The sequence below is a fragment of the Triturus cristatus genome, chromosome 3_1 (assembly GCF_964204655.1).
Source record: "Triturus cristatus chromosome 3_1, aTriCri1.1, whole genome shotgun sequence".
NCBI lineage: Eukaryota > Metazoa > Chordata > Amphibia > Caudata > Salamandridae > Triturus > Triturus cristatus.
The window spans coordinates 827,351,002-827,372,571 of record NC_140583.1 but is presented as its reverse complement, the minus strand read 5'-3'; the positions used below and the strand labels follow the sequence as shown (position 1 = coordinate 827,372,571).

Below are 21,570 nucleotides of genomic sequence, written 5' to 3'. Positions count from 1 at the left end.
ATATTTCAAAATATTTCTTAAATTGTGCTTGGAAGCTGCCTTTTCTTGAGTGTTCAGACAGCTGATTTAAGTGTGTCTTACCTTGGCTTTGCGAACATGTTCTTTGTATTCGCGTAGTAACTCCTCATTTTCAGTCAAGGAAGAACCTAAAAGTCCATTTTGCAAATAATCTTCAATGTCTTTTTTAAACCAACAGGTCACCTGCAGAAAAAAAATATATTTGAGGTAAAGATTTTTCTTCAATATTAAGATATCACTGCTGTCACTAAAGTAAAGTAGGTAATGGCAAAAATATACAAATACATTGGATCTCAGATTAGTTAGTTGTAGTCATCCATTGAGATACTTTAATCAAAAATGTTAGTAAAAACTACTTTTAAAACCGAAATACTGTCATTTCCCTTTTCCAAGAATTCCATTGCATTCCTATTGGAAATCTAAGTTTTAAACTTGGAGAAATCCCATTGCTCCAATCACAAATAAAATTGAAAATAACAGACTCGGGTCATGATCATTTTAAGAAATATATGTTTATCATCTAATGTCTACAGAATGGCCCATCCACTGTCAATCATAGTGGCTTTATCTTCACTCCCTGCACATTGTTGGACTGTTAGCCCAAGATGCCTACTGAGGAATTAAAAGATTAAGAAAGAGCAAGATTATAATTTAATTGTACACTATTTCTAATTCAATGTTATTGAAGAACAATGCCATCTCCTACCCGCTGATTGGTTAATAATTATCCTGATGTATAAATACAATGGAAAATGTGTAGTTAAGTAGACCCCTGTCTTCAGCAAAATAAACCAGGACCAGAAAGTATGCTTATTGTGCCCCCAGGCAGTTGCTCATGCATGTCTCTTTAGATTACTGGGAAGGAAGGAGGGGAGGTGTGATATTGAAGTATAATTAAGCATGCCATGACGATCACAAAATGTTTTTTTTTTAAATTGGAAACAACCTAGAATGCAGGCTTTGCTATGCATGACCGTTACCACACAGACTTTACCATGTAGGTAAGTACTACGCAGGCAAGTATTTTTAACCTTTACCATGCTGGTAATTTTCTTTTAACTAACATAATTTTTATCTCATTAAAGAAAAACAAAGGGGTAAAGGGAAGAGGGGTTATCTTGGTGTTCCGGGTGGGTAGAGGTAAAGGGAGGTTAAGGTAATTATAGAGTTCCGGGGAGGTGAAAGGTAAATGGAGGTAGGGATAAAAAAAAAGGAGGTTCCCCCAAAAAGAAGAAAGTGCCCCAATCAGATAAACTCGACAAAGAATAAAAATATATTTCTACCACAACGTTTCGGCTTCCACCTTGCTCATGCAGTACAAGACTTTTTGCTTTGTCGCTGCACAGCTGACACTACTGGATTCTGAAAAAGCGTCATGAGTAAAGCTTCCATTTAGAATGTGAATCAATGCAGCTCTGAGCTCTCTTAAGATATATAGTGACCAGGTGGTATCGTCAGTGATGGTCAGTCCATCTGGATGCACTGATTTTAAACGGTACATCTAAAAGTTTTCTCTGAAGTCCACATGTTCCACAGGAAAATCTTCAAATCTGATAGAAAACGGTCCACATGTTTAAATGATTGGCTGCAGGCTGGTCCAGTTTCTCATTAATTGTTGCTTATTTGAGATTCCTGACTCACATACAGAGGTCATTCACTGTTTTGCCCACATATTGTGTTTAACTACTTTGGCGTGGCACTGAATCACATAAATAATGTATGTTGATCAACATGTAAGATGCGGTCTTATAGGTTTTGATGATGTTTTTAAAAGGTGTTCACCTATGATGCACCTATTAGAAGCTCAGATATAAAACCCAGCATTTGTTACAGATTTTTCGAGTTCATCCCTCACAATAAGAGGTCGTAAACTGGGAGCTCTGTGATAAGCAATGACGGGCAGTTTGGAAAAACCCTTTTTGTAATTTTTCACAGGTAGATAACAAGGGACATGTTTTTGCATTATGTTTTTGCAGTTAGGAGCTCATGGATGATAGTCGACCACAATGTGATTCTGTCACTTTTGTGTCTGCTGTGGGACTTCCAAATAAGTGCTTCCCTGGTAACTGTCAATTTGTTGCTGTATGATATGCAGAGGATGGCCTCACATTTGAAATAATCTTGCAAGCTCCTGTCAATATTCTTCCCAAGTGTTCTCATTGCTAAAGATTTGCCGTATTCTGAGTGCTTGGCTGCAGATGATGCCTAGTTAAGTGTGGTGACAAAGTCCAGTTTAGATACAAATTAGCATCTGTAGGCATGTGGTGGTACAGATCAGTTACAATTTTCTGTCCATAAACGGTGAGGCAGAACATCCACAAAGAGTATATATAATATATATTTCTAATTTTTTTTGTAACATGAGTAAAAATCCTACTGCCTTACTTACATATAACTCCACTTGAACCTTTGAAGGTATAAACTACTAGGATGTGAGAGTTCACCAATAACAACATAAACTCAAAGAATCAATTCAATATAATCTTTATATATCTACTTTACTAGTTTTTAAATAATTACAGCGTCAAAAATTCCTAAACTTAAATATTACATCAAATTCTACTTGCTCCACATTCAGTTCATAATCAAAAACAATTTAACTGCAAAAATCTTTAGTCTATCATTTTATTAAAGTCCTGGCAGACCAAACTTCCAAAAAGCAGAATGTTCGTAATTGATATAAGGTGTCCAGTCTCTTATCCTTAGGCAATGCATCTGTAACAGAAATGTTATGGCTTTCCGAAAAAGTAGTACAACAAGGGTTATTGAGATTATGAAGAATTTAGACATTTAGATGTCAGAAACCTGGTTGACACCCATAATTTATTTATTTCCTTCCCAAGAACGATAAAGGTGTACGGATGCCACCATGTAGACCTATAATATCTGGAATAGGATATTGTACTAGGAAAATTTCTGATACTACTGACATATCTTTAACACCTATGGTTACAAGCTTAACTTCATATGTTAAAGATACTAAGGACTTATTCTGAAAATTATCAGAGATCCCGTGGGAGGACACTTAGGGCCTTATTACGAGTTCCGGCGGAGGCGGTCCGACGCGGTGAGCCGTGCACCAGATTACGAGTTGGGTAGATTGGATTTGTGAAGACTGTGGCTGCACAGCCGGCACTGCCAGCACACCGCCGACTGCTGGGGTCGCGGTCAAGGAAGGCACCTTCTGTTGGGCGGTACAGAGATGCAACACCACTGTCTGTGTAATGAGTTGACTTCCCGACGAGCCTACCGCAGTGGTTAGATCGCTGCCTGAAGGTCAAAAGAAACAAAGGATTTGGGGTGCATACTAGCCCCTTTCTGGTTCTTCCCAGCAGATTTCGACATTGATTTGAAGTTTGTGATTGGATTTTGAATTGGGTTATACCTAATATCAATAAGTTTAGAAGTTTGTGATTGGATTTTGAATTGGGTTATACCTAATATCAATAAGTAGTACAGAATGAGAATATTCAGATTTTTTACTTAGTAGGAATGTTAACTAGTGTTAACAATTGGATTTTGGAGCATGGTCACATATTATTTTAATTTATTATTAATTATTTTTGTAGCTTTCGCAAGAAGTGTTTTTGAACACCAAGGTGTTCTGAAGTCTTTGCAATGGATTAACAATGAACTTGTTGACTTGACTTTGATGGCAGCATTAATAGTGAGATATATATAGGGTAAAATGGAAACATAATTTAAACCTTGAAGTTTGTTGCCTTCTGTTAATTGTTAGTTTGGATTTGTCAGAGATAGGTATTTTTTTCATTTTTGCTTTATAGGCTTTGGCATTGAACGGTGTGACTCTGTATCATTATTAGTATTATACTGCCTTGTAGCGACTCCTGAATTGTGAGTGTTGATATATTGGACAAGTACCTTTATTGGGACATTTCTTTTGCCTCTTCACATATGAGAATGATGATTACTACAGGGTTAGAGGAAGTGGGTGCACTTTTATTACTCTTTGTCCATTTATTTGTTGTTGATTTGAGACATGTTATATGTAATGAAAGGAGAAATTGGACATCTCAATCAGGGTCAGCTTATTTTAAGTTACATTTGGGCCTTTTCAGGCGCTTTTCTCATATTATTATCCATCCTTGGCATTGTGAATTGGGTCTTTGAACACTTTCTGGACTTATAAAATGTATTTTCTTAATTTGAGACGTATATGTGGGTTGATGTAGAGTCAGAGGATTGTTGCTGTTCTATTTGTATCTACTGTGAGATTTAAAACTTAAGATGTAATTGTTGTTCCTGCAATCCTGAAGTAGCAGCCGGATAGCCATGAAACACGTGTTGGCCTTTGCAGAACTTTGCCAAAGGATCAGGCAGTTACAAAAGCATTGCCTTAGGATAGGAGACTGGAAACCTTATGCCAATTACGTACACTCTGGACTTTGATAAAATGATAGACAAAAGATTTATGCAGTTAAATGTATGTTGATTATGAAATGAATGTGGAGCAAGTAGAATTTGGGTATCAAATGATTGTAGTTTAGCAAATTTTAACACTGTAAGGATTTAAAAATTAGTACATTAGATATGTATAAGATTTTAATGAATTGATTCTTTGTGTTTATGTTGCTATCGGTGAACTCCCACATCCCAGTAGTTTATACTTACAAATCTTTGTGCCAGAGGGGTTACTGGCATAATGTGCAGAGTGTGCAGGGTCTGAGAGTATTGTTATCCCTGAATATAGTTGTTTTAATAGGCCACCTGAACCTTTGTTTTTTTAGTGGATTTCTATGTTTTAAATGGCTGTGTGCAGCAGCGGGGTGGACTGAAGGACCTGGCCTGAAGACTGGCCAAGTGTTCAGCTGCATGGTTGGCACAGGGCCAGGCCTACAGCTAAGCTCTGCACCTGAACTCCTGCAATCAGCCACCCACCCGTCATGCACAGCCTTTGACCATAAACAGCGTGGGTCCAACTTAAGCCCAACCACCATATGGCAGCCAACCCTTCTCTGTGCATGGCCTTCATCCCTGGGAAGAGTGGGGTATGCTACAGAACCTGGCAAGTCCCCATGACCAGGCAATTGCCCACTGACCCCTCCCCACATTCATCCTTTTTTAAAATGTTTTTCTTCTGTCCTGCAGGACTCTTGTTGGAGCACAGGGCTCTGCACTGTCTCCAGTGGGAGTCCTGCAGGACTTCAGAGACCCCAATTGTTTTTTTTGGACCCCTTGGGAGGTCCCTCTTGGGCACCCACCCACCCACAAGGGCTAGGGGGGTCAGGGTTTCCCTACCCTGCCCAGGTTTTTTTTTTATTTCTTTTTTTAGGACTATAAAACGGAGTTCCTGAGCCCTGTAATGGGGGACACAACAATTCTCAACCGAGCTCTTGGACCTGTGGGCCTGGTTTCAGTCTGGCAGATCCAGCCAATCAGAATGGTTTATTTTTTCTTTTTTTCCTATGTCACTAGATAGCACTATTTTTTACCCTTAGGGCCTTATACGATGGCGGTCAGACGATCATTAGAACACCATCGCAGCGAGAGTCGGACCACCTGACAAGTAGTCGGAGGTCCCATCTGCCAGATTAGGGTGCCACCACCTTGTAGGTGGTTGGAAACATCCCTTTTTCCATTGCAGCTTGCGCTGCGGCCTGGAAAAGGGCATCAGCACAAGCCACAATAGAAAAAGGGATGTTTTTAAACACCAATCCCCCATGTGCCAGGCACCATGTGGTGTCTGGCACATGGTGCATGGATGTTTGGGGGGCACCACATGTCCCCCCTTGACAAATATCAAAGGCCCACGGGTGGTGGGGGCCCTGCTAGGGGCCCCCAAATTCACTTTCTGACAGCCGTACCATGGAGGTGGGACCACCATGAAAAGGCTGTGGGTAACTGACATCCTAATCCCTATGGTGGTGCCTCTTTGGGCACCGCCTTTATTGTAGGGATTAGGCTCCGACCCTTTCCCTGACGGGCTCCTTGAGCCTTACAGAGGCGTCACTCTCTCCCCCTGCCTGATGCGCTACGGCCGCTGCTCTCACTATCTGGTGGTTTATTACAAAATGCAAGGTTTCTGATAAAGATCAAGCTTTCTACTAAATTTGGTGTAATTCTGCTCAGCCATTTGTCCAGTAGCATTGACTAATTTTCCCTATTCAAATAGCATGGGGAAAAAAGTATTTTGGGACCCCCTTATTGTTCCCGGCTCTCGTGTAATGGATCACTTCGAAACCTTCCAGGAAGGAGCGGAGCCGGATTTACTTTTCATTTGGAAAGTTTTGTGAAGATTATGAAAGCAGCATAAAAGTTATTAGAAAAACAAAAAAAACGCTCTTCCTATGGAATCCCTGACTTACAAATAACTACACAGTTGCAATCACCATTGTGCAACATAATATACTAGTACTGGACATCAACAGGACTCTCCAGATGGAAGCACGCATCCCTACCCTGATGAATCACCCTCCATAAAAGCCAAATGATCTGGACCTTGATGTAGCTAGGAACTCAGTAACAGAAAATATTCCATTTGATGCTAGAAAAAGAAGTGGAAATCCACACAGCTGCAAGACTACAGGACCATCCCTGAAACAACTCCAAACCACACACAGGTAGTTCATCACACCACAGTACACACAGGCAGTTCATCTTCATGAGGCCTCAAATAGCCTCAGGGTGCTCTACAAAGCCACTAACCATGTTTTGGAAAGTAAGAACTTGTCATTTGTTTGTCGACTCTAAATAGGTCAGGGAGACAAATTACAAAGCCTCTGAGCGCCCTTACTCCGTTGGACCATCAGAGGTGAATATGAGCTGCAGAGGCAGAGTAGTCTCCACCGCTGACATACTTAAGGCCTGCCCAACTCTAAATAAGGAGGATGGCCCTTCAGGTCAGCGGAAAGTGGACTAAGTCACCACTGTGACGGAGTGCCCTTTAAATCCACCTTAGTTATTAACAATGGCGTCTGGACTGGGCTGTGTAGCTGACAAAGGCCCTTACACGGCACAAAGAGGACGATATGCATCTACTGTTTAGAACACAGGCAGAGCAAAGAACAATCAAATAGATTTTATATTCATAAGAAATTCTCCAACATAATGGAAAACGTTAAGGCCTACATCAAAGGTCCTCTGTAATTCCTAATTGAGCCAGAAACACTGTGTTCAAGCCAATCAGTAATTAAGTGGAATGGGGAATATAGTGCACCAAACAATCCTTGCCTATGTCACCAACTGAAAAACTGTAAAGTTGCAAGGTGTCAATAGAATGAAAAATTGGTTCATTACTACGAGCATATGGTGTGGAATTTTATGGCAAGGCACGGACGCAAATATTATGCATTTTTCTTTAATTGCTAACTCACAGTAGCAACCTACAAAACAATTAAAAAGAACTTAGAATTGTAAACTAGCATTCTAAAGTCTATATCATCCTGTGTGAGGCAGCCATCTTCCTTCTTTGTTGCTGCTCACAGCTAAGATAAGTTCATTCTGCTTTATGTGCTTACATGTACTGTCTTTGTGGCTCATGAGGACTTAATCATTATGGATGGATTTTATATGAATGACACGCTTTTGTCTGTGTTCCTTGCTTGTCATTAAGATGTTTAGTATAAACTTCAGCTGTTTAAATATTTGCCATTTTATGAATTACTTGTACTGTCATGGGGCTTATCGCTGCAAGCGTATTTAAACCTTTAAATTGTTTGGCTGAAGTATTTACTTGCCAATTTCGTTTAGGATCTCTATTATTTGAGTGGGGGCAATTTTATTTAATAACAGGTCCCTTTGCGAGGCTCAAGCTGGCATGTTCGTTGGTGGCAAGTGCTCTAGCTCGGCACCGTCACCGGTATGAGGAGCGCGAGACCATCGCGCTCAATGGTATTTCGTGTGTGAGGTTTTCTCTCCTCGCACTCGAGGCTGTGCCTTGTTGTTATTTGAATTGGAGCACGCAAGTGTTTTACTCGCGTTTATGGCCACCGAACAATGCGCGTGAAGCCTTTACGAGAGCTCGAACGTTTTGTTCGTGTTTCGCTCGAATGAGGCATTCTTGTATTTTTTCAATATTAGAGCAAACAGTGCGATAAGCGTTTGCGATATTAGTTTGGTCGAATTAGACAATAAGTAGGAGTTAATCTTGCTTATCTGACGGTGTCTGAAACCCTTTGGCCACCGTAGGGAGGTCATATGACCCAACGGCCATCTTAGATTGGGTTATTTTGCTCTAGCTTTCACTGAGATTTAAGAGGCCATCTTTTGGGTCACGAGTGAGCTCAATTTACCGTTTTGTTTCTCAGAGTTTTTTCCAATCAGGGTCAAGAATCAGTTGAAGGTGTACCTACCTTTGGCTACTTCTTTTGTTCAAAGCTGGTTAAGATACGTTCTGTGGTGATTTGTTAGGTGTTTATTTATCTCTGTTGGGAGAGTAATTTAGATTTAGAGATCTAGTCTTTTGGAGTGGTGGTCTAGTTTTGTTGTTACTTTGACGGTTAAGTTGGTTAATTATTCTTATGGAGGCAAATAGTTTGATTGAATCTGGCATGGGGGACACGGTTAAATAATGCGTTGATAAAGCAGTTTCTGTCTTAGCAACCCAGTTGGGAAGAAAACTGGAGGACTGTATGGAGAAACTGGAAGGGAAGTTAAGTGGTAAGCGTGATGAAGAACAGTATTGGTCTGTTGAAGAGGTGGTTGGAAACACCTCATCTGCTGGTGTGGCTAGAAAGGCCACCAGGAAAAGAATACATGTTGAGAAAGAGAGGGTTTCTAAGGCAAAGGATACCTTTAAACAGAAAGGGTCTGATAATAAAACTTTTAAGGAGTACAATAAGAAGGCTATAAAGGCCACAAAAGGGGAACGCAGGGATATTGCCTGCGATGAATCTTTCAGTAGTTGAGATATAATAATTTCATGTTCCTCGGACTTTGATTCATCAGAGGATGATACTAAAATTAAAAGGATTAAGAAGGAGAAGAGCAAGCATCAGGGTTTGGATCACATGATGGATCCTTTGGGTGACCTTATGTTTGACCCAAGTACCATTCAACACCCTCTCTCTCCACAGTGGGTCCTGTTTAAGCACGTTGCACAGTACGTTGAATATTGAATCAGGAGAGAGATGCCCAAAGATGTTAGGACAAGACTCCGCTCAGAGTGTACAAGACCCTCCCTCTCAAATAAGGTGGCCTATACTCCTGAACTGGATGGCAAGATGCTTACTTTTTTTAATACATTTGGAAGGGACCCGAGAAGGAGTCTGGACAAAGGGCTAAAAGGGTGTCAGGACCGTCTATTGGATGTGTTTGGGCCTTTGACTAACATTTTTGATCTCTGTGAGGAGGCTATGTTCAGGAGACTGCCTTTGACAGCCTTGAGTTAAGACAGTGTATTCAAAGAGCAGTATGTTTACTGTATAACGCTAATGCGTCCTTATGTATTGAGCGTAGAAAAAGTCTACTCATGAAAATCGACCCGAAATTAGCTGAGTTAGCTGGCAAGGAATCAGGCTTGGAGGCTAATGGTTTGTTGTTTGGCGAGGAATTTGTAAGGGAGATGGCTTGCTATGCCGGGGCCTTTAATTCCATTCAGATGGTCCAGAAGGACATTAGAAAGGTTTTTGGTTTGGCCGGGATAATGTGGGGTCCATTCCCCGGCCGAGTCACAGGAATCTCACGGAGTTCCTTCTACCATGGGGACAGACCTGGATCCTTCCAAACAGGATACTTCTCTCCTGGATTCTACCCCCAGAGGCAGAGGGGAAGAGGTCGATTTAGAGGAGAAAGAAGGACTAGGAACCAATGTATGTTTGGAAAACGACCCTTTATCTATTCAAGTAAAATTGGGTGGCAGACTCGCCCTTTTTATAGACAGATGGAGGGAGATTACTTCCGATCCTTGGGTTTTACAAACAGTAAGTGGTTATCATATAGATTTTGTGGGTATTCCGATTCAGGTGAAACATCCTCCCCCCCTTAAGGTTTTCAAAGGAGGAAGAAAGGTTGGTAGAGCAAGAGGTTTTGGACTTGGAGAAAAAAGGTGCCATACAGCCTGCTTCAGATTTGTCTCTGGGTTTTGTAAGCAATATTTTTCTGGTGGAAAAAAGGACAAAGGGAAGAGACCGGTCATAAATCTGAAGGATTTAAATGGATGGGTGGAGTACAACCACTTCAAGATGGAAGGTATTCATATTTTGAGGGATGATTTAAGAAAAGGGGACTGGTTGACTCGTTTGGCCCTAAAGGACGGTTATTTGACAGTCCCAGTTTGCGAGGAACAAAGGGGCCTTTTAAAATTCCAGTGGAAGGGAACCATGTGGAGATTCAAAAGTCTCTCCTTCGGTTTAACATCAGCTCCTTGGTGCTTTACAAAGGTAATGAGACCAATCACGGCTTGGTTACGGATGAGGGGGATCAGGCTAATCATCTATTTAGATGATATCCTGATTATTGCGCAGAGCAAGGAGTTAGCCCACAAACACACAACTTTGGCGGTTCGTGTGATAGAGGATTTGGGCTTTGTTGTAAACAGAAAGAAATCCTGTTTGGAACCAAGCCAGGAGACAGTTTTCTTGGGTTTTCAGATCTTGACATTGGATTGTGTGTGGTGTGTTGAGGTTACCGTCGGAGAAGGGGAAGAACATTTTCAAGGAGATAAGGAAAATGTTAGCAAGCGAGTAGATTACTTTGAGGCAGATAGCGAGAGTTCTAGGTCTTCTTTCAGCTACCATTCAAGCTATCTTCCTGGGTCCTTTACAATATTGGGCGAGCCAAAAGCTAAAAACACTGTATTTGCACAAAGGGGTGAGTTACTCTCAGAGGGTTCAGATAGATTTGGAGACAAGAGAGGAATTACAATGGTGGCTGGAAAATCTAGAGGCTTGGAATGAAAGGACAATTTGCAAGATGTGGTTCTCTGACAACTGGCGGAAAATGGACTGGTCAGGAGAAGGAAATGCACATCAATTATTTGGAGTTGATGGCAGGTTTTTTTTGCGGTAAAGAGCTTTGTAAAAGATCAGATAAAATGTTGCATTCTTTTAAAGATGGACAACATTTCGGCAGTCAGATATGTAAACAAACTAGGGTGACCCAGTTCAAAAGGCTCTAGCAGATCTAGCGAAGGAATTTTGGCATTATTGTCTGAGCAGACACATCATGATTCTTGCTCAGTATCTTTCAGGGGCACACAATTCAGTTGCAGACTGGAATTCGAGACAATTGATGGATTTCAGCGATCGGAGGTTGAACAGGGAAATGTTCATGGCTTTGGACAGGAGATGGGGTCCACTGGCAATAGACTTGTTTGCAAACAGAGTGAATGCCCAGATTCCCAGGTTTTTCAGTTGGAGACCGGATCCAGCAGCCGAAGCAGTAGATGCTTTTCTGCAGGTCTGGGGAGTGTGTCGGAGTTACGCATGCCCCCCCTTTGCGTTAATTCAAAGGGTGCTATTGAAGGTAAAGAAGGAGAGGGGCGAATTGGTGCTAATAGCTCCTTTCTTGACTTCACAAGTTTGGTTTCCAGACATTCTGAAAATGCTGATTGCCGACCGGGTACTTCTTCCAGTCATCTCAGAGTTGTTGAAGAATCCATCGGGGGAATATCATGAGTTGATTCTGCAAGGTCATTTAAGTTTGATGGCTTGGTTGTTTTCGGGAGAGCCTGGCAAGTGTCGGGCTTATCATTGGAAGCTTCGTGACTCATTAAAGAATCTTGGGCACCGGGGACTTCTAAGGCATACAGGTTGGCCTGGAAAAGATGGTTTTGTTGGTGTTCTGCACGGGGTTTGGATCCCGTTTCAGCTTCTGTGGTAGGAATTGTGAACTATTTGACTGAGTTTTTCCTTGAAGGGAAGTCTTATAGTGCTGTTAACATCGCTAGGTCTGCCATCTCCACTGGTCATGATTTAATAGACAGTTTGCCGGTAGGTCAACATGATGTGGTAAAGAGATTGTTAAGAAGTGTGTGCTTAAAGGCACGTCCAGGCGCAAAATATTCCTCACTTTGGGATGTTGATCAAGTCCTTAAAGAGCTTTTGTCTTGGAGCGAGAATGAATTTTTAAACTTGAAGGATCTGTCAATGAAATTGGTTATGTTGTTTTGCCTGATCTCTTTTAGAAGAGTTTCTGATGTTAGGGCTCTGGGGATTTCAAGTCGAAGCTTTGTCCCTGAAGGGGTTTGTTTCTGTATCTCTAAAAGGACCAAAACTATGTCCCATACTATCTTTTATCCTTATTTGGACGAATGTAGGAAACTGTGTGTGGTTAGATGTTTATGTGAGTATGAGAGAAGAACGGAGTGTTTGAGAAGCAGTGCTGATTCTCAATTGATAATCTCTTTCAGTCCCCCGCATAAGGCGGTATCTTCGCCTACCTTGACCCGATGGGTCAGGGAGGTAATGAGAAAAGCTGGGATTAATTTATCAAAATTTAGAGCGCATTCCGCTAGGGGGGCTATGGCTTCCAAGGCCCTCATTTTGGGAGGTGGCTTGCATGCTATTTTGGCTGCAGCAGATTGGTCTTCAGACTCAGTATTTAAGAAATTCTATTTTTAAACCTGTGGATTCTGCTGTTAGGAATATTATGGCAAGGCTTTAAACATGCATAATATTGGCCTCAGTGCCTTGCCATAAAATTCAGATTTTCCACAGCTAGGATGGGTAGAAAATCATGATTTTATTAAAGACATGGAAGCTGATATTATCCCTCCCTGTTTTATTCCCGCCCGTTGATTATTTGTTTGTGATTCTTTTCAGGGGGAGACTTCAAGAAGTAGCTGGCGGATATGGATTTTGAAATGTATAAGTTTGTTCATTTATGGATTCTTCTGTTACATTCAGGATTTTGTGTGGCGGAGAGTTCACAGCAAAAAAGAAGGAAGATGGCTGCCTCACACAGGATGAGATAGACTTTAGAATGTTAGTTTACAATTCTAAGTTCTTTTTAATTGTGTTGTAGGTTGCTGCTGTGAGTTAGCAATTAAAGAAACATGCTTTTCAGCCTCCGTGTCTTTAATAAAATCATGATTTTCTACCCATCCGAACTGTGGACAATCTGAATTCTCGATTCCTGTAGTAATTTCCTAGTTCTCAGGCAACCCTTTGGGAGAAAACTTTGAATCCCATGCTATTTACGAATTATTAATTTACCGTGCCTAAAGTATTGATAATAAGAGGTGCAGAAATACTAATGCAGTATTACCGAGGACCTTGTGAATAGGCCAGACAGATAGTAACTGCTGCAACTCGAATTGTTCAAGAAAATTTGTCAACTGTTATGCATTCCTCTGTTGTAGTCACTGTGACTGCTGTTCTTTTAAAGTCAGTATGAATTTAGTTTTCATTGTCTAAGCATCTGGGTCCTATTAGAGAGAGGGCGTATGGTCCCTTTTTGTGCCATGGTGCGCCGTTAACTTGGTGCGCTGGCCGCAAACAGGGGTACTGTGCCCTATTACGGATAATTCACTACGAGCAGCGCATTAGTGGAAGGTTAGCTGATCTTTTAAGCAGCAGGTCTGCCTTTTTGCCGCACCTGGCCTGTACTTTCAAGGGCGATAAAGATCCCCCTGCAGGCAGGTGCAGTGAGTGACATCATCCTCCTGCATCAGGGAGGGTCCATGGGATCCCGTTTTGCCTCCTTCTGACTGGCCGCCTCCGGGGCACATGGACTGTTCACATCTTTGTGGCGCACAGTCAGTGCGCCTTCTGACAGTTTCTTTGTCTGGGTCCCCGCACCCACAATAAGAAGCTGGCACAGAGGCAGAGTATCTCCCTCATGGGGTGACGGCCCCACGGAAATGAGGGACTATCCCTTTAGCTTAGTGCTGGTGTTACATGTGCGCTGATGCTCTCTGTATTACAGAAGAGACCGCAAATGATTCTGTGATCCCTTCTTTAATACCAAAGTGCCCTGGAAGTGCAGAAATTGGCGCACACACCTGTTGTGCCCAAAGGGCATTTTTTTTAATATAGCCCCTTGTTTTTTGTTTCTGGTATTAAACACACAGACTTAGCCTCATTGAGGTCAAAGTCATATATTGTCGCTCCAAAGCCATTAGTTCAGAGCTCAAAGGGCTGTGATGTCATTTTTGGTATCCTTTTAGTTTTAGCCGCTACTTCCTTTGTAGTATATGTACAGTGAGGGGTCCAATTTAGTACATCATCATTCACTAAAATAAACAAGTTCTCTAGACCCCGGCCAGTAATGATAAAGTAAATCAACTAGTACTAAGGTTGGAGGCTACAGAATTGCCGGTCATTTAGAATGTTTATGGATTTTATGCTTTGAATGTCACGATGCACACAATAAAAAAATGTGCTAGTTTGCTTGGACAGTAACATTCCTTATACTGGACCAGTTCTGTGTCACGGAGGAGGGGCTCAGCTCAAAAGGCTCTTCTACATAAATACTACAAAAGAGGTTTTCTACACAAAAGAGGTTTTCCGAACCCACTCAATGTCCTGCAGTTTATTTAAGAAACCCACAGCCAAAATATCACTCAAACTAAAATATGTATTCAATATTTGTTTTAGCAAAGAATGTTTAATTCAGAAGCAAAAATGCAGAAATTGAATACTTGGCAGAAATCATACATTAGTGGCTGTAATTCCATGTCTGTCTCTTCCCGTTGTTTATTGTCTCAAAAAAGGAAAGACTGTATCAGAGAAATTTTTGATTCTGTTTAGAGAAAAATAGACTACCGGAATAAACAGGATTGCATTAGTTTAATCGTTTGGGCAAAATATTTTAATTCCATTCTTCTCCTAGGGTCAATTTAGCGGCTCATAATTTGCAGATGAAATTACCAAAATGGAAAACGTAATTACCACATGGTCTGTTTTTGCACAGAGTATACAAATACAACAGTTTACATGGGGGGAAGGGTCAGGTCAGAGTTGTGAATACAAACAAACTCACAAGTTTGTATGTTCTTATAAAATGACAAGGAAAACCAAGACTTAATATCAGTAGTGGCCGCAGGGATCGGGAGTGACGGGGCGGGCAGGGGGGAGGGGTGATGTAAAACAAAAACGTACCTTCTCACCGCTCTCCCACACGTCATCTCAGTCTCTCCTCTCCGGGGCCGGAACAGGAAGCAACTGGGCTCCCTCCCCTAAGCCAATCACAACGCTGCAATGCAGCATTGTGATTGGTCTGAGCGCCGTGGATCGGTGCTCAGCCAGGGAATGGGGGGTTGGGTATGTTCTCCGAGCAGGCTGTAATGCAGCCTGCATGGAGAACATGCGAAGTGCACATGACTGTTTTGGACGGCCCCAGATGGCCGGCCAAACAGTCATAGCACACATGGAGTAGGCAAACCACTCCTCCCCTGCTCTGAGAGCAGAGCAGCCCCACCCACCCCACAAAGCTGTGCAGCAGGAACGAATACAAAGATAATAACTTGAGTTATTATCATTGTATGTGTTCTTTCTTTCACTGCTTTGTAGTAGTGGGGCGACTCTCCTCCGCCTTAGCAGAGGAGCTGCCACCAGCTAATATACCCACTCTCCATCCCTTGCTTGGGGCCTACTACGATGGGTGTGTAAAATTTGTGTAATTTCCTCTAACGTTATTACATGAAATGTCAGAAAAATACACTTAATTACTGAAAATGGAAATCTGTCATCTAGTGGTATATTTTAGTGAGAATGCGCCCTTGCATTAATTTTTGAACATAGGGCCGTATTACATAAAGAGTCTCAGGGGCGAAATGGGCATTTGCACCCACATTGCGTGCCCCCGGGGCACTTTGGTATTACAGAAGGGGTGCAGACGCTTGTGTGGTCGCTTCCGTAATACCAATAACATTGGCGCACATTAAGTGCCAGCGCTATCTGCAGGGGGCATTCCCTCATTTACATGGGGGCATGCCAATGCAAATGAGGGAATCTGTTTGCCTCTGCGTCCGCGCCATTTTACAGATATAGGCGCAGAGGCAAAATAGCCCTCAGGAGGTGCACCGTGACTGCGCCTCCTGATGGCCGCCCTCTGGCGGGGGTAGTGGTCCCATAAACCTCCCCGACATACCCTTGCAGGGGGGTGCAGTCACTGACAGCTCACGCCTGCAAGGGGATAGCTAATCCCCTTCAAAAGTGCAGGCGGATGCCATCTGCGCAGTGAAAACAAAGCTGTAAAGCAGCTGCTCCGGTTTTCACCTGAATGCTCTGCCCTCAGGGAAGCATGAGTTTGCGGCTGCCCTGGAGGCAGTGCATTCATAGTAATAGAGCGCATTTTCACTGTATGCGCCCAGCACAAACAATGAAAATGCGCCTTTACCATAATACGGCCTCAAGTGCTAATTTTGCGCAAAAAATACAAGTGTGGCAAAAACAGCTGCTAGCATTATGGTCATTCTCGTTGTTACAGTGCTCCTGGATTTTTGATAGAATGATCTTTAAATAAGCAACCAGGCATAGTGTCGTGCTTTCAAGAATTTCCCATAACAAGTCTAAGGTGATATGCCAGAAATTATGTGAGAATACACATGCATAACAAAAATATCACCTTGGTTAATTAATTTCTGCATAATTGTACACACTCATGGTGAAGAATTCCTCAGTGGTGCAGAAGTAAAACCATTTACACCTGTCAGGAATCATACTAAAAATTCCTGAATTGACAAAAGGAATCATTTTCAGGAGTAAATGTACATTTACAGACTACAGTAGCTTTGTGAATGAACTCCATGGTTTCTTTACTTAACACTGTTGATAAATCTAAATGCTACTTACTGTAAATCAATGCTTAATTTGAGCTGCGGGATTCCGGTCCTCGGCACCGGCACTTGTCAACCCCAGCTCTCATGGCAGTCTGCCACATGGTGGCGCTATTTGCCTACTATAGGCACAAGCACAAGAACAGTTGATTACTATATGGGCCTTAGAGTCAACAACTCTAAAACTTTTATCATGAAATGTGGAAAATATAGTACAAAATGTGGAGATATAATTATTGATAATAATAAAGTCGAATTTACAAAATGTTTTTCATATCTAGGCATTCTTTTTTACCAGAAGGGGACATGGTTCCAGGTTGATCAAGCAAGGAAACTATTATTTATGAAAGCTACTGCTGCACTAGCCAATTTTGCCAGAAACCAGGGAAGACAACCGGTCGTTGAATTATTACATATTTATAAAGCAAAATGTGTCCCTACGGGTATGTACAGTGCAGGCATTTGGGGCTATGTAGTTCCTCAGCCTCTGCAGTTAGTTGAGAATGCCTTTTTCAGATATTTGTTGGCGGTCCCAAGTAGTACATCTACTTATATATGTCATTCTGAACTAGGGATGCCGCATTTTGACCACCTTATAAAAATACAACCCATTCTATTGTGGCACAAGATATGGTCCACCTCCAAAACTAGTTTTAACTGGGATATTCTAAATGATAGCTTAAAATGACAACGGGCCTCTAATATCCCATGGTTAAAATATGTTAAAAAATGTATGAAAGACCTTGGGCATCCTGAATATTTCGATGACCCTGGCACCATAACTACAGTTTTGAGAAACAATTTAAAAGGAAATTGTTTGACGCTCCTTCTCAACTGAAATACTAAAGCCAACGGTACAGGAGAATCAAATAATATTAACCACTTACAGCATTCAGCCGTATCTTAAAACTATTTTAGGTGGTTACGATAGGATGATGTTGACCCGTTTTCGACTGGGGATCTTTCACAGGCTAACCAGTTTTCCCTTTATGAATGACTGGTCTAGCACCATGAGTATGTGCCCATGTGATAAGTCTCTGTAAACACCAATGCATGTTCTTTTATTTCGCAATTGTTATTCCGTACCAAGAAAGAGGTGGATTTTACCAATCTTAAGGCTACTTGGTCTCAGACAAAGTCATCCTGCATTATTAGCATTACAATTTTTAGAGAATGAAGGTTTTACTAGGTCTATAGCTTTATATTTAAAAAGTGTAATGAAATACAGGAAAACTATTGGTATATGAATTTCTCAAAAATATGCTATTTATAGCAGGGCTATTAATTCATGTTATTGTCAGCATTTTTAGTGATTTTGTTTTAATGTTAAATTGTTTATAATACTATGTGGGATAATGTACTTTTATGATTTTACTTTAAAAATCGAATAAAGCTTCTTTGAATTGAATTGATTTCTAATTCAATATACTTTAAAATTGTTATTACCTGCCTTTCAAACCATTCAAAGAGCTTTGGAGCCCTGGAATAGTCTGAACTGTCACATTTGTAAGGTTTCATGGTTTTTAGTTGTGTTGGTTTTATCATAGGCGAATCTGACAGGAGCAATGGACTGGTGAAAGCTGCAGTACCTCCTCACGAGGGCCCGACACTTATAGTTTCACAAATTAACCACTGCGGTAAGCACTGCAGGCACTGGCTCATGTAGTTGGGAATGACTCTACAGTGACTAATACAGTCTAATTTGGAATTCTTGAGAGTACTAACCAAATGTAGGCTATCTTCTTTTGCAATTTGACACCCATTTAAATTGAATTAAATTGAGTCCTTCAGAACTGATGACCGTCTGAGGGATTGATAAGACAGAGAATACTACTGTGAACATTCACCAAAGAAAATCTAAGAACAGCAAAGTACTTCAGGAATAAATTACTTTTTTATGTGACAGCTTAGCTCTAGACAGAAAGTAAGGAACAGCAATGAAATTGTCCATCTGTAATAAAACTGGTGCTCATGTAAAGAGCTCTGATACCCGATGTCTCGAGTCTAGTTCGCGCTATATAAAACTCTATAATAGAAAAGATGTCTGTAAAGCCGGATGAATAACACGGGATAAATATATCAAAACAAACATCCACGAATCTGAATATTTGCAACTACAGAAAGGGACATCCTGTGTACCTACCTACAGAACAAACCAGTTTGAAGAACAGATTCAATGTAGTTGTTTATTAGGAAGTTAAAGCTTAAGCATTTTTCCACACATTGACAGCAACAGGAGAGCCACAAACCACGTAGTTCAAAGAATTCCACCCAAATCACACCGACAACCAGTCATTAAACAACTGGATCCAAAACAAATATCCTACATTTCACTATCCAAATACAGCAGTGCATATTGTATTGCAGACCAATCTTTTCATTAAGCTCTGAGCCACCCCAGTACTACCTATAACCATAAAACCTTCAAGATCTAAGGGCCTAATTTAGATCTTAGTGGACAATATTATCCTACCAAGAGGGAAACTGTTCTTGATGCTAGCTGAAGGGAAACACTAGAGCCCAAGAATCTAGAGTTCCTGAAAGTAACTGATTGATTAGGCAAGCGCTGCTATAAACAGTATGTAGCATAGCAACACAACAAGTTAGAGAAGGTAGCGAAGAATGCACAATCTTTGGCCTGGTTGGTCAACATGTTAAACGGTAGCAGGACTAAGGCTAGAAGAACTCAAAAAACCGCTGTAGAGTACTCAAAGAAAGGTATAAGTTTGGGCCTCAAGCAGTATTATACAGAGTTCTACACCCAACCATCAAGATCAGACATTACGGGTGTAGTGAAGTACCGGGTTTCTAAAACCCAGCGGTGCAGGGGAACACACCCTAAGACTTCGGATTCTTCCTGTTTCAGACCCACAGAAACACAGAGTCTTCTAGATGAAATCAAAGATTGTATTTATTGGCTGCAGACCAATCACAGGTATCCGAGAAGTACACCACGATGTTTGTTCTCAGGAGACTGCTCCCGAACCAAAAACCAGTCTTTACTTATATACACAAAATTACGCTTTTGGGGCAACACCGCCCCTGTTTTACAAGTGGTCATTCACATATTTTAGTTTCAAAGGAACAGCAGAGCCATAATGACAATCCCACATTTCAGTTCATTAAGCATACAGTCATTGTACCCAGCAAGGCTCAGAACTCTCATCAGATAACAGCGGACCCCAATAAAACGGGCACCTCCTGCTCGTAAAACAAGCCATAAAGTAGGAAACAGAGTCAGGTGTGAAATAGCTTAGTCAGAGATCGTGTGCGAACAAGGACTTAATGATGGGTCGAGCCCTGATGCTAATCACATTAGGCCGCGAGAAAAGGAACCGGCCGGACAGGATTGACCTCGGGCAGCGGAGTCAGTTTGCACAGGTCAGAGTGAAGTCACAGAAGGTGTACGTGTCCTTTTAGGCCTAGGCAGGGCCTTAGTGCGCAGCCTATGTGAGGGCAACCACAAAATGGCTACTGTTCTAAAATGGAACCCAAAGGGTTCAATATGTGGAATCGTATGCACTGTGAATTCATTAGTGAAACATGCCGAAAACACTCATACATACCGCGTTACTCATTTGCGGTTCGCTGATACCAAAATTGGCATGGTGGGACCATGCCACCTACACGGTTCCGAATTTTACAGTACCACAGACCCTCCTTTTGCCCTTACATAGGCAAGAACTATACTAATCTGAGTCCAAGTCTATGTTCATAAAGTCATGGAGATGTTGCTGTAGCATCATCCTATTGCTTAGCTCGTCCCTTGATATAGGTTTCCTTACACATGATGTAACACAGAGGCTACACATTACAGGAGCACACTGTATACATAAACAGAACAGGAAAAGAATGGCTAAGATCATCCCAATGACTATTAGAATCCTCCATCCCCAAGCTGATATCAGTCCCCAGAACCACCCCGTCATTGACCAATCTCCTTTATCTACGTGAATGGATTCGGAAATCTTATGCAGTTTGGAAATGGCCTGGTAGACTGTTGGAGCGTTATCTGGTATGAAAATACAACAGCTCGATTGGATAACCTTGCATACCCCACCACGGTCTGCAAGTATGACATCTAGAACCATACGGTTCTGTAACGTCATGAGGTGATCCGCTTGAAGCTCAGCTGTCAAGTTACCAAGGGCACCGGCCGTTACATTAACAGTGGATTCAACTACACGAGTCAGTTGTCTCAGGTTCCGACTATTGACCATTGGTCCCTAAAACGGCAGGAAACCCAGGAAAAAGTCTCCCGCTTCCTGACCGGCAGTATCCTCCTTACTAACAACGCCTCTCACAACTCTGGTCTTGTGATAATCAGAGGCGGCAGTAAATGTTGGCGGTAGCAAATTCGCAACATAACACGTGCCCGAGAAATCAGGGGGCAACCATGTATATGCTCGATCATTGCAGACAAAGTATGTACCCTTGGCAGCCAAAAACGCAGGGGAGAACTGTGATGGGAAAGTGTACGTTTCAGTACAGTTACTCTTCCCTAGTTGAGCTCTTGGATTCTGACCATTGCCTTGTGGACAGGACCGACCTATGTGGGGTACGACCCAAATCGGAGATGAACTTTTGCGCTGTTTTTCGCCCAAACTAATACTATACCCCGTCGCGTTCCAACCTACATAAGCTCGCAACTCATCCTTGGGAATAGATGTATATGCATCGATATCTCGACTCATATCTGCAACTCCTCTCATCAAGGCTTTATTGTTCGAGTTAAGTCTAGTGGAACTCGGTGGTCGCAGGGAGTAGGTTTCAAGCGCAAAAAGAAACATGGTCTGGAATGCCCATGATGAACCATTATAGCTAAACGGCAGTACTAGATATGGGATACCCTTATTAATGGTGTGCGGCAT

General features: G+C 41.8%; 1 protein-coding gene across 5 annotated transcripts in view; it reads right to left on the bottom strand.

Annotated features, from left to right (window-relative positions):
- Positions 1 to 21,570, bottom strand: part of CCDC141 (coiled-coil domain containing 141) — a 635,983-nt gene that overhangs the window by 302,529 nt on the left and 311,884 nt on the right. For all 5 annotated transcript variants that reach the window (XM_085645202.1, XM_085645203.1, XM_085645205.1 and 2 more), the window contains exon 6: positions 82 to 201. In XM_085645202.1, the coding sequence (XP_085501328.1) occupies positions 82 to 201 (120 nt within the window). The remainder of the gene's footprint in view (positions 1 to 81; positions 202 to 21,570) is intronic.